A 19,445-nucleotide genomic window follows, 5' to 3' on the forward strand; every position below is an offset into this window, starting at 1 on the left:
TTAATGCAATCCCGTTCAGGAGTCATCGTTAGGGTATGGAAAAACTGCCATAGATTCTACTGAATGCATGGATTTTCTCAGTTTCTATTCTGAAGAAATGAGTTGGGGGCAACTGCTTCAGATAAAAATGCCCCTATACTGTAGATGGATACACTTTGTTCTCCACCAGGGTCCTCCGGCCTTCAGGATCCAATAAATATTGATTAAAGGCCTTTTTGTTTCATGAACACTACTCTTACTCTCATGCCCACCAGCGAAAGGCCCGTTTCTTGGTTTCTGATCATCTTTAGCAAATGAACAAATTCACAATTGTGATGAGGAAAAATGTGGACAGATGCAGTATTTTGACTAAATGCCAAACAGGTTTTGCAAAACCAGACAATGCTGTAAAAAAAGCCCAGGACTTACGAATACTGGCTGGTTTCATTGTGTCCAACATCTGGGGAATGCAACTTCTGGACTAAGATACGGATGATACAAATGAAGAGAATGAAGTTCACCTGTTGGGATGGAGAGAAACAGGAAAAAAGAAGATAAAAATCATGCCCCTGCAGCATTGTTCTGCAGTGAAAAGAAGGAATTGTTAAAGGGGGGGAGGGAGAGGTGCCTTTCACTGCAATATTTTTGCCACGGAGCAAGCCGTTGTTAAAAAGCCATGAGCAGAGAACCCCACTCTAGGAGCACACAGTAAACCGACACAGGATGGCAGCCATCTTGGGCCTGACATCAGCCTGCTTGGGACTTTGTGTCATACATCCCAAGTATGATGATGTCAAACCCATAGAGCACAGCTATGCACGACGTCCTGCCGACGACAGGGTGGGAAAGGAGCCTTGGGAGTTAGCGGAGCGACGGACGTCAAAAGCCCTTGGGAGACGGTGACATGGGAGCAGCTGCTGAGCGTGTCAAAGACCGAGGCAGTGAGCCAAAGGAACCAACACAACACACAAAGCTGTATTCACTTAAGCAGGTCTCCGATCAGTGCTGATGGGCATTCTTCTCTGGAGAGAAGTTGGAGACAACGCATAGCAAGAGTTACACCTCACCAGCATAGTGGACAGTTGCCTCTCCTACAAGGTTAGATCAGAAGACTCAGCTAGAACTGCTTCATTAACGTACTCAAGCAAAGCTAGCCTTATTTTATAGCAAATGTGTAGAGCTAGGAATGGCAGTTTTGTACAAAGTAGATGGCATGAGTTGAACAAAAATTACTGGCTTCTAAAATCCTATCCATTGAACCTTGCTGTTATTCACGCAACACATCCAACAGAAAAGTGAAGTGTGGCCTTCGTCTAGTTTAGCTTCTTTATAGTCTAGTTTATTTTCCTTATAGCCTAGTTTAGTTTCTTTATCCATTCGTGTTTAGTGAATGCACAAAGGACTCTGATTTTTAAGATATAGAATCATAGAATCATAGAATCACCAAGGTTGGAAAAGACCTCAAAGCTCATCCAGTCCAACCGTTCACCCATTCCCAATAGCTCCCACTAAACCATGTCCCTCAACACAACATCCAGCCTTTCCTTGAACACCCCCAGGCTCGGTGACTCCACCACCTCCCTGGGCATCCATTCCAGTGCCTGACCACCCTTTCTGAAAAGTAATACTTCCTCATGTCCAGCCTGAATCTCCCCTGCTGTAGCTTGAAAATGTAATATATGTAAAGGCAGGAAGGATTGTGTCAACCAACCAATCTGATTTCCTGCAAAAACAAATTCTAACATTTCCTCCAGCAACTCTCAGGTTTATATCAACAACAGGTGAATGCAGCAGACTAAAGCCTATTTCTCATTTAGACAACAGCTCTTTTTCCAAGGCTAAGAGTGACTGGAAATTAATTATATTTCTTGGTTATGATGCATTGCCTAAACATTCTTTATCTACCCCATGACATTTATTATAGCTTCTGTTCATATTTATTTGCTTATAAAATATTTAGCATCCAACTTGATGGCAAGTAAAATTTATCAATCCAAAACAGAATTAGCTAGATCTATTACTCTAATGAGCATTGATAGCACACAGTCTGCACCACTGCAGGTAGGATCAGAGCTGCTTCCCAGCCTCCTGCCATAAGTTAAATACTGTGTTGGCTCATCATGGTTAAGAGCAGACATGGGCACAGAAACAGGTGGAATGTGACTTAAAGGCTTAGTATGGCTTTAGCATTGCACGGTAGAAGATACAGCTATCAAACAACTAAAGGGTTCAGATTATTTTTCAACTTGGAATAGAATTAAAGGCATTTGATCAATTCTCATTGCTTAATTCTTCAGGTTAGAAAGATTTTTCTAACGTTTAACTTTATATATGTATATATATCTTCCTTCAGTTGAGGCTATGCTTTATTCAAGTGGACATGCAGAATTTGTAGCATTCCTCCCTGCAGAAATCTGTTATTCATCATATGGCTGTTATCATGGCCTTCCTTTGTGACAGATTTATATGATACTTGCAAAAGTAAAATCAGATAATTGCCAGGTAGATTTTGTTTGGTAATGAGGAATTGATTTACTGACCAAAAGAAAACATGGCATCACTGATCCCAGGAGAGTACGATATATTTCTGCACTAAAAGGTTATCTTGGGAAAGGGAGAATACAGTTTGTCTTTTGATGATGACATAAATAGTTTGAGATGTGTCATCTAAGTATTTTATTTCTTTGCAGTGCAGCGAAAGAATAAAAAGTAATTATTCCAACTGTTTCACTTTGGAATTCCTGTATGACAAATGCTACAGAAAAGGTCTCCTTGTAAAGGGCGTAATGTATGCGGAATAAGAAGAATGTATGTCTAAGAAAAGGCTTCAGTTTAAAAAAAAAATCACTTTGGCTTTGATTTCTGCTGTATTCTTTTCCTTCCCTTCCCACGCATGTTTCTTGATTTGAGAAAACTCAAAGCTAAGTTTAACTCAAATTCATTTTTCAAGTTTTGGCTCTACGCTTGACAGAGGAAACGCATAATATTCACCAGGGATGGAAGTACTCAGTTCCTCAGAAGTGTCATGATTGCTGAGGTAAGAACTGATCTGGAGAAGCAATGAGTTAAGCACCTTTGCCAATTTATATGGAAATTAGCCAAGCTTCTCAAGAACTTAATGCAAAAATACATAGCTGGAATCCAGCTTTGTGCTAGATGCTACAACAAGAGGCAAACAATTGTGGGAATTCATCTAGCTAGGTAGAAGTTTAAGGTAGGCCTCATCCCACATTTCTTCACATTGTCCACATCTACAATGGAACAAGTCACCCTGGGCTCTGACCTCAGAGAAACAAAAACTGGTGGCAAAATTCTAACTTATACATTGATTCATTAGATAAAATGACTTTTTCTTGGGTCTCCGAGTATGTTCCTTGATCTCTTCTGGCTATGTGCTCCCACGGCTACTGTACCAGAGAAAAAGGATGAGATGGAGCTGGTCTGGCTTACATGAGCTCCATCTTGAGTGCCCCATCACTCAAGCTCTTCCCACAACATTTAAGTCAGTGTTTAAAGATAAAGATGCTTATCCAGAGGCTGAGCTTCTTATCCCAAGAAAGGCATTCAGTACATAATGCAGTGTTATCTGTCAGTGCATTTTACGTGGATTTTTACAGAATACTTATCAAGGCTCCTTTATCCTTCCCCTCTCTCCCCCCCCCCCCCCCCCCATTTTGTATTAAAGATGGCTTTAAGAATATGTTGATACTTTACCAAAATGGACACCAAAATAGGAGTTTTAATGATCCACCAGATTGGGGATTCTATTATTTCCTCCCAGCATCTAAAAAGTAAATAAATAAATAAATAGATAGATAGATAGATAGATAGATAGATAGATAAATCAGACTTAAAACATCAATTAAAAAAAAGCAACCAGCTCTGTTACCTTCCAGGTACTTTGCTTAAATCACGGAATCAGAATTGCTTAGATTGGAAGAGACTTTATAGATATAGTTCCGATCCTCTGCCATAAGCAGGGTTGCCCCCCACCAGACCAGGCTGCCCAGGGCCCATCCAACCTGGCCTTGAACATCCCCAGGGATGGGACACTCACACTCCCTCTGGACAGCAATGCCAGGGCCTCACCACCCTCTGAGTAAAGAATTTCTTCCTAACATCTGACATAATCTCTCCTCTTTCAGTTTAAAGCCATTACCTGCTGTCCCATCCCTAATAGTCTGTGTTAAAATGATAAAGTTGTGCGCACTGGGAAGAGCTGATGACTTTTGTTGCAGTGGCTTTGAGCATTGGTAGGTAACATTTGCTCCAAATATAAGGCTGGGGGTGCTTTTCTCCTTGGTATTGAAATGGGCTGGAAAATGTCCCTGTTCGTTGCAGGAGAGTTGGAACAGATGACCTTTAAAGGTCTCTTCCAACTCAAATGGATCTATGAATGTATCAGAGTGAATATGGGGAAGGATGGAGATTTGCTTCATTTCCCCTACATTGAGGTCTCACTCCAGGGGAGTGCTATCAGAATCATGGATTACTGAGGCCTCTAATGCTGACCATCATCCTGGCTAGGGATTTATTTGGGCACAGAGTAATTGGCACTGCTGGAAAAACAAACATCCCCTTCTGAAAGAGATAACAGAAGGTGTGGTGGGGTTAGCCGCAGTAAATCCAGCTAGATGCATCCAAGCAGCCCTTTCATTCAGTTAAAGTGGCCCTCGTTATATCTGGAGCACTTCATTTTTAAGAATTCTGAACGAAGGTCACTTTAATTTGGAGTTTAAATTTCTAAATACAAGCTTAATGCTGTTTAATAAATCTTACCTAATTAGGTTTTATTTAACCTGGGTTAATTCCTTGCAACTTTGTTGGCAATTTTAATATGCAAAAAGAAATAATCTACGTTAGGTATTAACATATTCTGTATATTCACACTGTTTTACTTGGCATAAAAATGTTGAGCTTTAAAGCCTCTGCTGCAAAGCAGTCTGCATTTTTATTAAGAATTACTGGAGCAGAGTGGGAATATGTATAGGAAGAAGAATTGGTAGTCAGAATGGTTAAATCCTTTGGTCTCTATCTCATTTTTAGAGCTATTTATTAACACAGTAAATAAGGTCAGTTTTATGCAGATAGAGTGAGACCATAGAAGAAGTCAGCAGTCCAAAGGAAATGTGTTAGCACGACTATACATCAAAAACACAAGGAAAAATCTGAGCTGCTTCCTTTACTGAAATAAGGACAAATCAGGACACGTTTGGAGAGAGACTGCAAGGGAGAAAATGGAATTAACCATGTGCTGTAAATGCATGATGCAAGGGCATGCACAGTGAGTGCATAATGAGCACCTGAATCTGTGATGCTCTGCAGTGTTTTCTCATAAAAGCATTTCAAACTACCCCAGTTTGACTACTGAGTCAAAGCATGACGGATCAGATCCTGTTTACTTGCATGTATCCTTGGGTAGCTCAAATATGTGCCTCATTTGCTTACCTGTATTCTATCTATTTCTTACATAAAGTGTCAAAGGCAGCTGTTATGTTAAAGAGGATGGAGAATAGATCCAAAGATCTGCCTGGAGCTTTTCTGAGGGAGCTAATGGATGTGTTTATGAGGTTTCTGGTGTTCTAGAGTATGCAGGGTCAGTTCTGTAGGAGCTCTGATCTGAGCACGGGGCTCAGGGGAACAAAAGGGGACAGTGGGGGGTCTGCTTACAAATCTGCACATATGTTCACAGCAGGAAAGAAAAGTGAGTCCATAGGCTTACCCAACATTGAAAAGGTAAATCCTGACGACCGTCCAAGCAGTGATGAACACGGAGGGGGCACCTGGTGAGAGGAGAGATGGTGTTACTGTCACAGACCATCAGGCATGCTTTCACTATTGCTCCTCACTCCAGGATGGTCTGCCTGAGGAGAGCGGTCCTGCTCCATCTCTGTGGTCCCTTTTTTCCTCTTTCTCTGTTTGTTGTCTTTGATTAGATTTAAATTGGAAACATCCCAGGTAGGAAAGGTCTCTTTGTTCTGGGTTAATCACAGTATTGTTCATTAACAGTGATTTCCAAACGCAACGGTAGTGCAAACAGAACAAGTATGTCCAAGTTATTAATTCTTGCATAATCCATTTCAGATCCACACTCTTGCAAATGATGGATGACTGAAAGGCCAAAAATCCTTCCACTGCCTTTCCTCACCCAAAGAACCTGAGAACACATTACCAATGCAAAATATTTCCTTTGATTTTAAATCACACGTTTCTCTTTAAGATCTTTCAGAGGCACTGTGCTGAAAGGATCTCTGCACAAGCCAGGTTTAAAGAAGGTCTGACCTGATGCATCTGAAGCCAGGCCTGCTAACATCATCTCTCCCCACACTTACAGCATGGAGAATTGCCTCTCTTTTGCAGAGTGAACCCAAGCGTAACTCCTGTCACTTTCAGTGGAAGTTACTGTACAGCTAACTGGTCAAACCCTGAGTCCAGGCATAACCTTCCAAATGACACAAATGCTTTTTCCCCTTCCTTTTCAAGATTATTGCCTGCTCTAATTATTTCCCAGTTTCAGCTACTGAGAGCACAGAACAGAAAGCCTTTTTAGCTTGCTTACACATACTTCTCCAGCTAAATGACTTACGATGTCTTTGGAGAAAGAAGAGAAGTCTATCTAGTAGGATTAATTTCGTATGTTAGTATTTCAGCTCTGGGCAACCTTGTGAAGCTTCATTTTGTCTTCTTCCCCTTCCTCTTCCCCTTGTCAGGACAGCAATCTAGCCTGATCTCAGCAAGGCAAGAAGAGCAAAGGATTGCAGAGTCTGGTTGAATCCAGCAGTCCTGCTTAGTTCATCCTTACATTTTAAAGTCAGTGCACAATACAACCTTGGGATCCCAGTCAGGATCAAATAGGGGCTACAGCCAAAAGACCTTTAAGACACTGAGGTACTCAACTATCAACGAATCGAGCACAAACTAAGCTCTTAAATAGTTTTAAAGGTTAATGGTGTTAAGCTCCTCTGAGCACTGGGGGTTAAATTGCTGTTAAAAATGCCTGCCAGGGTTACCACCTGGCATTCAGGCCTGAGAAGATGCATACCCCAGCCAATTAAGATGTACCACCAGAAGTACTTCCTCTCTGAAAAGAAGGAGATGACCAACAGGGTGTGAAGATACAGCCCTTCCACCAGCAGCCAGAAGAAGTTGGCCATGACGCAGTACTGGAAGAAAACCATCATGGCTTTGCAGCCTACCTGGAAGAGAAGAAAGGAAGAAACAGTGGTGATCTGTAGCACATTTCCATTGTGAACACGCAAAATTCCCAGTAAACCTTGCTCTGTGTGTAACTCTGAGATTGCTTTTTTGCAGCCCTTGAAGTCCTTATGGGATAAGTCCTGGTGTAGGGAACCTGCTTTAGCAGGGGGGTTGGACTCGATGATCTCTGGAGGTCCCTTCCAACCCCTGCAATTCTGTGATTCTGTGATTCTGTGAAGTCCCATGTGAAGAGCCAAAAGGCCTTCAAAGCCTGCACAGAGACATGCTCTGGCTGCTTGGCAGGCATTAACCAACTCATGAGAATGTGATTCTGAACTGAGACCAACCCAGTGGCTCATTTATGGTGCAACCCACAAACCCCTGATTCAGCATGATGGAGGTGATCTGGAGAAGGAACAACAAGAAGTGATTGGTTTTTTTATGCTACTTTTGCCACCAAAGTCATTACCTTGATGGACATCATCTTGAGCGACTTGAGCATCATGGTCCCCCCATCATTCACATGGGGCTGCCTCCCCCAACCCACAGAAATGAAGTCTCTGGTGAATAAACTGATTACCCAGGTTAAATAAAAACAACAATAACGATAAAAAAGTAGCTCTTGTAAACAAAATCCAATTATAATCACCCCATGGCCTGGCAGCTATTGCAAAAACTGAAGGGGTCTGACAAAGGACTGAAGAAAGTCAAGTCTACAAAGAATTGCGAATGCTCAGTTAAGAAAAGAAGAAAGGCTCAGTTAAGAAAAGTAAAAAGAAGAGGATAAGAAGGGAAAAGAGGGTAAATGCTAATGACATGGACAGATTAGATTGCAATGCAAGGAGAGAGCTGAAGTGAGAAGGAGGGCTGCTCTTCCTTGGAAAATAAATAATTAAGCACAGCAACTTGCTGTGAAGTCCTCACTGCAGCTCAGAACTAACGCTTACAGGTAATGGGAACAGTCACCTAAGAAAAGAAAAATGAGGAAAAAGAAATGAGTAGGAAATTTCTCTCCAGCACTCAATGGCCCAAACAACTGCAAAACATCTGAGGGTTGAAATCAGCTGCCCAAAAAGCTCTGTTAGCACCTGCCATTGCCCCAGCACCGTTGTCCAGACTCATTTAGAAGAGTGCATCAATTGCATCGTCACTTATATTACTTATTATATACCTATATCCATATTGCTTAAGCATCCCTGAGATGTTCAGAAATAGATACATTGGTTTCAGTGGGTCTGCTTAGGTTATACCCTGCTCTTTTTGGGCCAGGGCGTGAAGATCTGATTAGCAACTCTTCCTCGGTGCTCTGCATTTGCACCATGGTGAATTTAGAGCAATAATTGATTTGCACGAGTGACAAGCTCACTCACACATCCCCCCTGCTCCTCTCTCCTGCTGAAAACAGTTGCTATGAAACATGATGGTATAAAAAAATAAAAAAATAATAATAAAAAAAGAAGGCATAAAAAGTGTTTTCTTGATGCCATATGTTTGGTGAGAGACTTGTCCCCACTGATTGCTCAGAATTAGCTCACCCCTCCCCTATCACCCATTGGTATTTTGCAGTGGGGTCCTCGTGGGCTCCTGCTTGCCAATCTGTATGCACAGCAGGTGCCTGCTGCAAGGCAGATGGCACAAGAAGAGACTTGCTGCAGGGTGGCAATGGGGGAAAGTGGTGGCAGAGCAGGCACTTCACGCCCTGGCAGGGAAGGTAACACTGAGCTGAGCTGACAAGGGCCTGGGATGTGTCATCCTCCTCCCCAGGTCATTCCTCTGCTCTTTGTTTTTTCCCTGCCTCTGTGTGGATATGAGTGACTCTCGTTCCTTTCATCCAAAGCCTGGGCCATCTGCAGCCAGTGGGGATTTACTGGTGGGAGTGCACTCAGCAGCATTTAGGAGCTCCCAGGTGAGATGTGAGATTTAGGGGAGCAAAATTTGATGCATTTCAACTACATGCTCCTCAAACGTGGATTTGCTTTGGGTAATGAATTTTGGGGAATCCTTTCTGGATGGGTATGATGAAGGAATGGCAGAGGCATGAGGCTGGAACATGTCACAGAATCACAGAATCACAGAATGGCCTGGATCAGAAGGGACCTCAAGGATATTAAGCTCCAACACCTCTGCCACAGGCAGGGCCACCAACTTCCATATTTAATACTAGACCAGGCTGCCCAGGGCCCCATTCAGTCACAAGGCATAGAGGCAGAGTACAAGACCAGGAATGACAGCTCACAAAACTCCTTTCTTAAGGGGTCTGTGAGCAATTCTTCACGCTGTGCTGGGAGATATATGGCAATTTGAACAGTTGCTACTATCGCAGGCATTTTTCACTTAGCACAAAAAAAAAGGTATATTTATGCATCAGAGTGAGCACAGGCTGATAATGTATTGCAGTCTGAGGTCCTATGTGACACGAGGATGTCCTGCACTGGAACAGATTTGGGTGCCTGGCATGGACCAAGCCAACACTATCATAGAATATGCTGAGTTGGAAGTGGATCATCGGGGAGCCTATAGTCACAGAATTACCAACGTTGGAAAAGACCTTCAAGATCATCCAGTCCAACCATCCACCTGTCACCAATAGTACTCACTGAACCATATCCCTCAACACAAAGCTATATAACCACAGTAGTACACAATAGTAAAGCTATATAATCACAAGCTGACTCTATAGGTGGGACTCCGACAGCTGATATCTACAAAATCATCTTTTTAATTTTTTTCAGCCATGCAGATCCAGACAATACTGTCAAGAACATCCAAGGTGTGATCTGCCTCATCCACAGATAAAGGACAGCAGATGTATTGTAAAAATACCTCTTTCCCCACCAACTACAGAGGGAACATGGAGAGATCAGCAAGACATTTTCAGCATGAAAAGAAGCATTACAACACTGCTTGCTTGATTTTCTCCCATCCTCTGCCTCATTTGCAACCCCATCTTTCTCTAGGTGGCTTGCACTGCTCGTGTCCACATGAGATGTTGCAGTGAGATGGTCTACCCAGCCTTTGTTGATGCCTTATTGACTCAACAAGCTCCTCTCCTCATCTTCAAGATTACATTAGCCACGACCTGTTTGCTTTTTCCATGAAGGTCTCCTCCATTTCCTCCTGTGCTACTAGCCACCAACTACAGAAACCAATTCCTCCTCCAGTTAAGGAGGGACAGAAACCTTTTTGACCCAAACAAGCACTTCTGTGCTTCTCATTAAATCCATCATAATCAGTAAGATAATTTCATCTTAATTATTTCAGAAGTTTATGTGAGGGTGAGATAAGGCATACCTTATGGCTACTGCATGGGCCAACCCTCCCTTGCCTTACTGTGGCCAACCATCTATGTTGCAAGCATCCACATGCAGGCCTCTGAGGACTATACAAAAGGGAGACAGTGCAAAATTAATCTGCTTATAAGTAGGCTGTTCATGATCTTGTAGGCACTGTCAGGTATTTGTTGGGCCTCCAGTTACTGCTCCACAAGGAGTAAAATCTTCTGCAGGCTCTATCTTTTTCCTAAATGATGAATGATGAGGATATTCACAGGGATTTCCCTGTTCACTGCAGGGAAATTGGACTCGCGTGACCTTTAACAGTTCCTCCCAGCTCAAATGATTCTAAGTTTGCCCATCACAAAGAATCCTTAAAAGTGGTGAGCTAGCAAGAAATCAAAATATCACAGAATCATAGAATTGCCTGGGTTGCAAAGGACCACAGTGCTCATCCAGTTTCAACCCCCTGCTATGTGCAGGGTCACCAACCACCAGATCAGGCTGCCCAGAGCCACATCCAGCCTGGATGGACATACCTTACATATTGTTCTGCATGATCATCCTGAAGGACACAAGGAAGGACGTATTTTCAAATGCAGACACATCTTTGAAATCAATTTCTATTACTGTTCATTGCAGGTGTGCAGAACACATGTATCAGGCTGCTTTCTGGTCACAGAGTACTTAGCATTCCCATTTAGAATGTATATCGGGATGAATGCTTTCTGGACAGGAACCAGACCTGTGACTTTCAAAGCAAGGATTCATGTCACGTGGGACATATATTGCCCTGTTAGACAAATCTGCTGTGAGATCACATTGATTTAGATACTGAGAAGAATAATCTGAAAGCTAACAAAGAAATAGAGAAGGTAGAAGAGAGCGCATTTGCTTTGTAAGAGAACACCTTGCAGTCGTGTTAGGGCAAATATTTAATTAAGCCTTTGATACTTAGGAATGCAGCCAGTCCTTCCAAAAAGGAGAGGGTGAGTACGGTGGTTAGACTGGTGGAGTGATGCAAAGAAATACGCTTGGCTGAGAATCTGGGCAGAGATTTTAGGATGTCAACAAAGGGTCAAATTGAAAGTTTACTGTAATCATGGAAAAAATAACAGGGCTACACAAAGCCAGCATGCAGCACAGAGCTCATGTCCTACAGTAGCTGCAAAAAACGCAGCCCACTTTGTCAACTGGTAGGAAAAATGTACTCTAGACACAAGCAGGCTTTCTCAGACAGATGCAGAGGAGTATGAGGGTGGAAAAAACAAGGCTGACCAGTGATCACAGGCTACCAGGCTCTGCACTTTATACTTTAGTGTTGGTCCTGAGAAATACATTTTTCCTCATAAAACTGATGTAGCAACTAGCTGAGTCACCTGGAGTAATGCAGTCCAGATGCTGGAGGCAGTGATTAACAAGGAGTTGAACATGTTGCATTATATACACATATATCCTACCTGTCAGTGGTATTAACTCTGTGCAAGATATCTCTGTTCATTAATAATTGCTAAGGAATGGAAGACTCAACCGGCTCCTGAATTTCTCTAGCTCAGTATAAGCAGCTTAGTTGGACAGGAGTTGGTCTAAGGAGGTTTTAATGGAAGCACACACACAATGCACATGTGTGCATGCACCAACCTACTGGGAATGCAACAAAACTCAACATCAAGAGGTCAGTTAGCTTCACACAAACACTGTTGTGCACCAGAGATCACCACTGCACTAGCACACGTCTTTACTGATAAGGTGTTATGGTTTAGGATTTGGGCTAACGAAGTATCTAAGTCTGGACAAAGAAGTACAAAGGGGCATTCTCCCACTTCACACACTGTATAGCTGGCTTAGGAACATGTACTGATGCAAACATTCTGCCTGACTCCCATTGCCCCAAGCATGGGTCCCTCCATCAGCTTACCTGATCTGTCCATCACCACGTGTGACCACTCATGCAAGGATGTGACCCCCTTTGCAGTCCCTGTAATTCCCTCCTTGCACCCTCAACTCTACACCCTCCTACGGTGTGGAACAGAACTTGAGATGTTCGTGACAGGGCATCGAGACATACAGTCAGCTTAAGGATATATTCATGTCATCACGTGCAATGCTGGATAACACTGAAGCTCCTGAGATGGTTTGAGGAGGTGGAACACTGCCCTCAGCCCAGTTCCTGCTGCCTCTGGCAAAAGCACGGGCTCAGATTCATCTCAATCCATCATGAAATGTGGAGGCCTCTGAATCTCCTTTAAAGTACTTGGGTCCATTCACCTGGGCTACCACCACTGAAGAACGAGGAACAGATTTACACAGACATCTCTGCAGGTCTCTTCGACAGGAGATAGGTGAAAACTCATTTTCTCAGTGATAGATTTATCCAGCACTTCTCTTTTATGTTGCCCAGAGGAAATGACCTATCCAAAAGGCTGGGCGTTGAGTGACTTGTGCAGAATTTGCCCACACCAACAGCTGTCCTTTTCCCCAGCCTGGTCAAGGAGGCTTCCCTGATCTTATTTAAAAGCTTCTTCATGGATCCTGTTTCCAAGACCTGGCAGGAAGACGGAGTAGCAAAGAGCAACACCTCCTGCTTTGTTGATGGTGATCCCCAGTCACAGGGATCAGCCTCATCCTAAATCTCCATATCTACAGTGTCATTTTAGATGCTGATGCCTTAATCATAACTAAACCCAGGAGTTTTGAGCTGATTCCTGTCCCACGTGCCTAAATCAGACTGAATCTCATTCCTGTTCTTCTTGTATTGAGATGCCCACCTTAGCCAAGGCACAATGTCATTTGTGATGAAGATGTAATAACCAGATAATTATTCTGCTTGTGTGATTATATTATATGATTAATTCCTCATCTCACTATTATCTGCACACTGGAATTCATACAGCTAATCAATTACCAATCATTTTATAACCTAAATATTGCATGCCACTGTGTGTGTGCTGCATGGAGATGTCAGGATAGCCTTAGTTTCCACACCTGCTTTCGTTCTTCATGGAACACCTCCTTTTCCTTTTAATTTTACTTTTAATACATACGTTTCCTTGCTTCCTGAGACAAAAATAACCTGATAGGAAGAGTAGATATACCATATTGGCCTAGGTACTGCCTCTGTTAAAAAAGGAAGGGTAAAGATGGTGTGAGCTTTTCCCTAGGAAGATGTTGCTCACGATGATGTTGTTTACAGGAAACAAAAACTCTTTTTCCCATCCAAATGGGTCTTTTTGTTCCAACTAGAGGCTAGAACAACCTTCTTTTAGAATTCATAAAGAGAGCACAGGTGGCTTTTCAATAGTGACTCCTGATCCTGGCTTAGATGTCTCAGGAGGAGGTAGCAAAGACATGTTAATAGCCTCAAATTACTTCTTGTCTCATTCCCATGCTTAAGGCTCTTATATTTTCGCTATTTAGTTGCCTTTGACAGAAGAATGGAAAACTAGACAATCTTTGGGATCCCTTTCAACCCAAGCCATGCCATTAACAGAGAAGCCATTTCCAGACATCAACTTAGCAAACTGAAAATGCAAATATCCATCTGTTATCTCAGCCTTCTGCCACTGTGTCTAACCTTCTGCAGGGTGATGGTCTGACCCTACAGAGGGCAATGGCAAAACCCTTGCTGATTTCAGAGCTTCAGGCCAGAGACCCAATTTGCAAAAAAACTGCATGATATCAATTGGAATCTTTGAAAGAAATAAAACAGCTTCTTCCTGGGTGATTCTGTTTCTCTGAAAGTGAGCCCTTAGGTCAAGCCAATTTGCTGAGCAGCAAAAAAAATCAAAGGGAAAGACAAAATGTTAACTTACCCTGGGCACACTCAGCGTTTTGTGTAAGGAGGGGAAAATAAAAAACAAATTGGAAACAAAACCAACCAAACAAGACAGGCTGGAGCAAAACCACTGCTTTATCTCTTCCTTCTCTTTAATTGCAGTTGTAGGCTTAGATTCAAAGAGGTTGCTTGGGTAACTTCCACTCCTCCTTCCCTATCAGGGAGTCTGAAAAGCAAGTCATTTTAAATACTAAATTGCTACACTAGTGATTAGTTCTGCAAGCTTTCCTGGGAGATGCATGGGTATTTTGGATGCTGAGTCCTGTCTGGCAGTATGTTCACCAAAAGAAATTTGACCAGACTAATTCTTAAGAAGGCATCTTGATAGAAACAATGTGGATCCTGATTGGAACATACAACAGTTTGCAAGGGCCTAAATTGTCAAATTCAAAGCAATTCTTCATCAATCAGGAATTAAAACAATGAAAAGAGTCTTTAAAAACCTTCAGGGGAATAATAATTTTACATCTTGATGATGGACCCTTCAGCTCCAGCTGCCCTAGAGGCTTCAATACTACATCAACTCTATAAAATGCATGGCAGGTGGATGGACACAACTGAATTCAGAGAGGGCTCATGATCACCATCTGTCTCAGGCACAAGAATAAGATGCCTCAAGGAATAAGATGCCTCAAACACAGATTTTCCCTGTTAACATGCTGCTTTGCATCAGTGATGCCCCAGAAACATGTAAGAGTGCTCTTAAGCCGTAGCAAAAGCAAATTAATTCAATTTACCTTAACCTTCTTTCCGCTAGGTCACAATGCATTACATTTTCATATGTCCATCATTGCCTAACAGCACACACTGGACTACTTACCCCGTGTCATCTGTCGCAAGCCAATTTATTAAGCCATTATAACAGGATTTGTGTCCAGGCTTGTTGATTTGTCACCCCTTTCATACAGTAGAAATGCTATTTCTAGACTGATGAGCTGAGCTGCAAAACTATACGCATGCACACACACACTATTTCATCAAGCTACATCTTGCCTGCTTCCAGTGTGACGTGGGAAGATGGGCAGAGCAGAAAGACACCACTTAGTTCAATTTCATTGTCTCTTTCCTCTGCTACCATATCCACATGCATCGAGGCTGGGACGCTATTCAACCTGTATAGGGTGTAGAATACCATTGGTCTAGCAGTAGCCAAACCAATATGGCCCCCAAAGTCCACAAAGGTAACATTGGTTTCCCTTTGTGCTTTCACTTCCTCAGTGCCAGCTGAAAGCCAGCTGAAAGCAGTAAGACATTTAAAAGTTCATCTCTGCTAATACGGAAGTTACATGATGCAAACTCTGATTTCTGTGCTTCCAACCCAAAGCAAAGCACGGCAGGGTCAGATCCTCAGCTAGCAGAAACCTTGTGGACTTCATTAAAATAAATGGAACCATACCAGTTTACTCCAACAAAAATGCAGTCCACGTGACTGCACTTTATGCCTAGCCCACCTCCCACCCAGGCCTCCCCAAATACAACATGGTTGAAATCTGCAGGAAGCTCTCATGTCTGCTTTAGCTCACTTAAGAAGCAAGTTTAAGCCCCGTGACTGTGATACTCAAGGCTATTTAAGCATTTATCTTCTGCTGAGTTTAACAGGGGTTATGTAACTGACAGGCTTTGAGGGCCTGGACCTTTCTATTTTGTCTCTAAGAAATATTAGTTTGATTTTTTGGTAGAAGGGGGGGCATCTTGTGAGTACTTGTAAGATGGTGATTAGCTCTAGATGGTCTAACCTCTGCGTCAGATGACTCACAGTTGAGTTCAGATGTAAAAATAGCTTTATCTTGGTAAATGGGGTAACTGTCCCTATTTCATGCTCATCAACTTGAGAATGATAACAGCATTTCTGAACATGTCTTCAGTGATAAGGAAAGACGAGCACAAGTTACCAGCTGAAGGGAGAAGGTGATCAAAGTTTTAATAATACCCTTATTGGCAATGCTGCATTGCTGTGAGGTGCTAGAAATTGACTGAGGCATAGCTGATAAGGTCGCTTTTTCAAAGGCAGTTCCTGCTTCAGAGCTCTTCTATAATCTAAATTTTCTGTTATTTCCAAGAGGAAAAGAGAAATCCAGGGGATAAATAATCCAAGCAGAACCACATAAAACCATGTTAGAGCCTGGTCTCTGAGATCTGGACCTCTCAAGGGTTGCAAGGTATCAGCAGACCAAAGAGCAGAAGAGGCATGACCCAGAGTCTGGTACTTTCAACCTCAAGAAATGGATCCCCAAATCCATGAATATTTCTCACCTACCCAGCCTGGCAAACCTCCAGCCCCTGTGGCCACCCATTGTCTTCCCTCCCCAAAATGATGATGCCTGACCTTCAGTTTCTCTGACACTCAAGATTTTCTTCATTCTTCACTGCCTCACATCTCCTTCTTCCCAAACTCAGACCTCAAGCTCATGCTCCATTCTTACACATCCTTTGGCAGAGGATCAGCAATGAAAGCTGCAAGAGTGCCAGGCACAAACTGCTGTCTCACCAATCCAGAAGGATGTTACTGTTTGCCAGCAGCTCCACAGTAATTACCTGTGTGTGTGCCCTCTCCCTTTGGCATGGATTAGGTGGCTTACGTCCCTTTCATAGCCATCACTGGTGACTTGTACAGGTACAGACCTCTGCTGTTCTAGAAGAGATGATGAAACTACATTCCTGGGTGGAGTGTTTCTGGCTAGCTCCAAAATCTAAACAAGAATGTGAATAAGTCTAGGTGGATAGATAGCCACTTCCCACGCTCACAGCTACTATTGCCCCATGGGCAGTAAGCTTCCCAAACTTCTTTATAGCCGCTCATTGCGTTACAAACTCTTCATTTATTGCATTTGCCAATAAATCCTCAAATCAACCCTAGCACTGATTTTCTAAAAGCACACGAATGCTTTATTTTTATGCTTGTTTTTTGTTTTTTGTTTTTTGTTTTTTAATGCTTATGTTTTATTTTTAGTTCTACTTACTTTGAGCAACCTGGTCTGGTGGGAGGTGTCTCTGCTTATAGCAGAGGGGGTTGGAACTAAGTGATCTTAATGGTCCCTTCCAACCCAAACCAATCTATGATTCTACTTTTGGCTACTATATTTACTATTAGGTCCTGGCTAATTAAAGAGTGTAGCTTTAACCTCTTTCTTCTTCTCCTCTGTCTCTTTAACCTCTTTGTTTCTTCTTCTCCTTCAATCTCCTTTCCATTTTCTGGTCCTTTTTAGGACTGCCTCAATATCTTTGGTGAAGTGAACCTTAAAACGCTGGTGTGAGATCTGAAGGAGAATTGGCAAACACACAGTGACCCCATTCCTTCTCTCTGCTTTCTGGTTGTTTTTGTTTGTTTGTTTTTAAATTCTTCATATCATTTACAGGAGCATTCTCTGGTTATTTTTCTTCCCCTGTGATCAGCAGTTATGCAGCAGATATGGAGATACAAGATAGTTTTAAGGATAATGTTTCATTACCAGGTAGATGGAAATCTCTTCCTCTCACCTAATGGTAAAAATGTAGACCAAGGAAATTGGAATGTTAGATTTGTGTTGTGGCAGCAACATCATCAGAACCTTAAGAAGAAACCAAATGCTGTCAAAAAGCTCAGAAAGAAGAAATGAAGCCATTCCATTTCAGTGCCCATCCACTGAAGCCATTAAGGTGGTTCAGGTCAGATATGAGTGGAAGAACATAGAGAGAAACAATCCACGTGAGCAGTGGTTGTTCCTTTGCTCCCTGTGCTGATCCTTGGAGTGAAACCCAACTGTAACTGCTACCTATTAGGTGGGAAGCAAGAGAGTTTCCTTCACCCTAAATAGTTCAGCAAAATAGAGCAAAAAAGTGGGCTTCACATTTGGCCTTATTTGTACAGCAGGACAGACTTTAAGGCCTTTCCTTATCTCAAACAGCATCCTTGTGCTTGGCTGGTCTGAGAAATCAATAGATGCTTTAGAGTTGTGCAGGAATGGGCTGAGCTTCTGAAACAGTGCTAGTTGATTCTTTCACACATTTTGGGGCCTGACCCAACTCCAATTAAAGTCAAGGGGAAAATTCTCATTGTGTACAGACAGGATTGTGCCAGGTTCTCCATCCAAGCCAGTCAGCCAAAGTTCATCAAATGCCAGTCCACGATGATGGAGAGAGGGAGTAGACATACTTTCATCAGTTTGGCCTGAGGGAACTTGTGTTGAAAAATGAATTTTCCACTCTGAAAGTATTAGACATGTACAAACGCTCACTATTGATAAGAGTCCTGCCCTCCTTTGCAAATGGTTTCTCTTTGGATTTAATTGTCTTACTGGTATGCAGAAGGACAAAGAGAAATGACTGCTCCTTTGGCTAAATCCTCATCAAAGGCAAATTTGCAGAGCTCAAGAAAAGTCAGCCTGAATTCAATCTGCAGAACTGGATCTTTGTTTATATCAAACTATATGTTTGGCTTCTTTGTCTTTAGCTAAACTGCAAACACAAGTTTTACAATCCATACATTTCATACAATCATGAAACTAAACCAAATCTTAGCTATAAAAGCACAGGCATAGATCAAATGGACAGACAAGCAAAGTATTCAAGTCAATCCTTCTGCCATGTTTGCAACTTTGGCTTCTGAGCTTCATATGGCATTTTCCAGAGAGAAATAAAGAGGAAGACAGATGCTAAAATGGAACATCAGCAGGTCTAGAGAAAGTTAATGTGAAAAGCTAGAGTTTGTTAGGAGGCCTTTTTAGTCTGGAAGTGAAAAAAAGAACACAGAAGAATGCAAGCAAATACAGACTGGAAAGTGAGGCAATTTTTCACACAGTCTGAGTAACCACTGGATGCAGTGAAGCTTTTCCATCAGAAATGATTGACTACTGAGACAGAAAGCATTCTGAAAGAATTGGAACAGTTATTGGAGGAGTCAGGATGGGTGACACCACGGAATCTCCTAACCTGATGGTATCTACATCTGGATGCTTAAAGCCTGTATCCGCTAATACACTTGAGCATATGTCAATCTGTAAGAAATTTAAGTCATCGTGATGTTTCAGGTTCACATAATCACAGACATACCTTCTAACTTAGGGGGATGACAGAGAAACTACTGACTGCTGGTTCCTTGGGCAAGTAACTGCATATCTATGCGGCCATGAGATTTCTCTACTGTTTCTCCCTCTAAAATACTCAGGGTCCTCAGTAGTGCTTTC

General features: G+C 42.4%; 1 protein-coding gene across 1 annotated transcript in view; it reads right to left on the reverse strand.

Moving 5' to 3' along the window:
• Positions 1-19,445, reverse strand: part of VIPR1 (vasoactive intestinal peptide receptor 1) — a gene marked incomplete at both ends in the record, with an annotated part of 99,433 nt that overhangs the window by 6,750 nt on the left and 73,238 nt on the right. Inside the window, 4 exons of the mRNA XM_079538661.1 lie at positions 409-500; positions 3,694-3,763; positions 5,702-5,762; positions 7,022-7,175. Coding sequence (XP_079394787.1) covers positions 409-500; positions 3,694-3,763; positions 5,702-5,762; positions 7,022-7,175 — 377 coding nt within the window. The remainder of the gene's footprint in view (positions 1-408; positions 501-3,693; positions 3,764-5,701; positions 5,763-7,021; positions 7,176-19,445) is intronic.

The sequence above is a fragment of the Tetrao urogallus genome (genome assembly GCF_951394365.1).
Source record: "Tetrao urogallus genome assembly, chromosome: 7".
Classification (NCBI taxonomy): Eukaryota; Metazoa; Chordata; class Aves; order Galliformes; family Phasianidae; genus Tetrao; species Tetrao urogallus.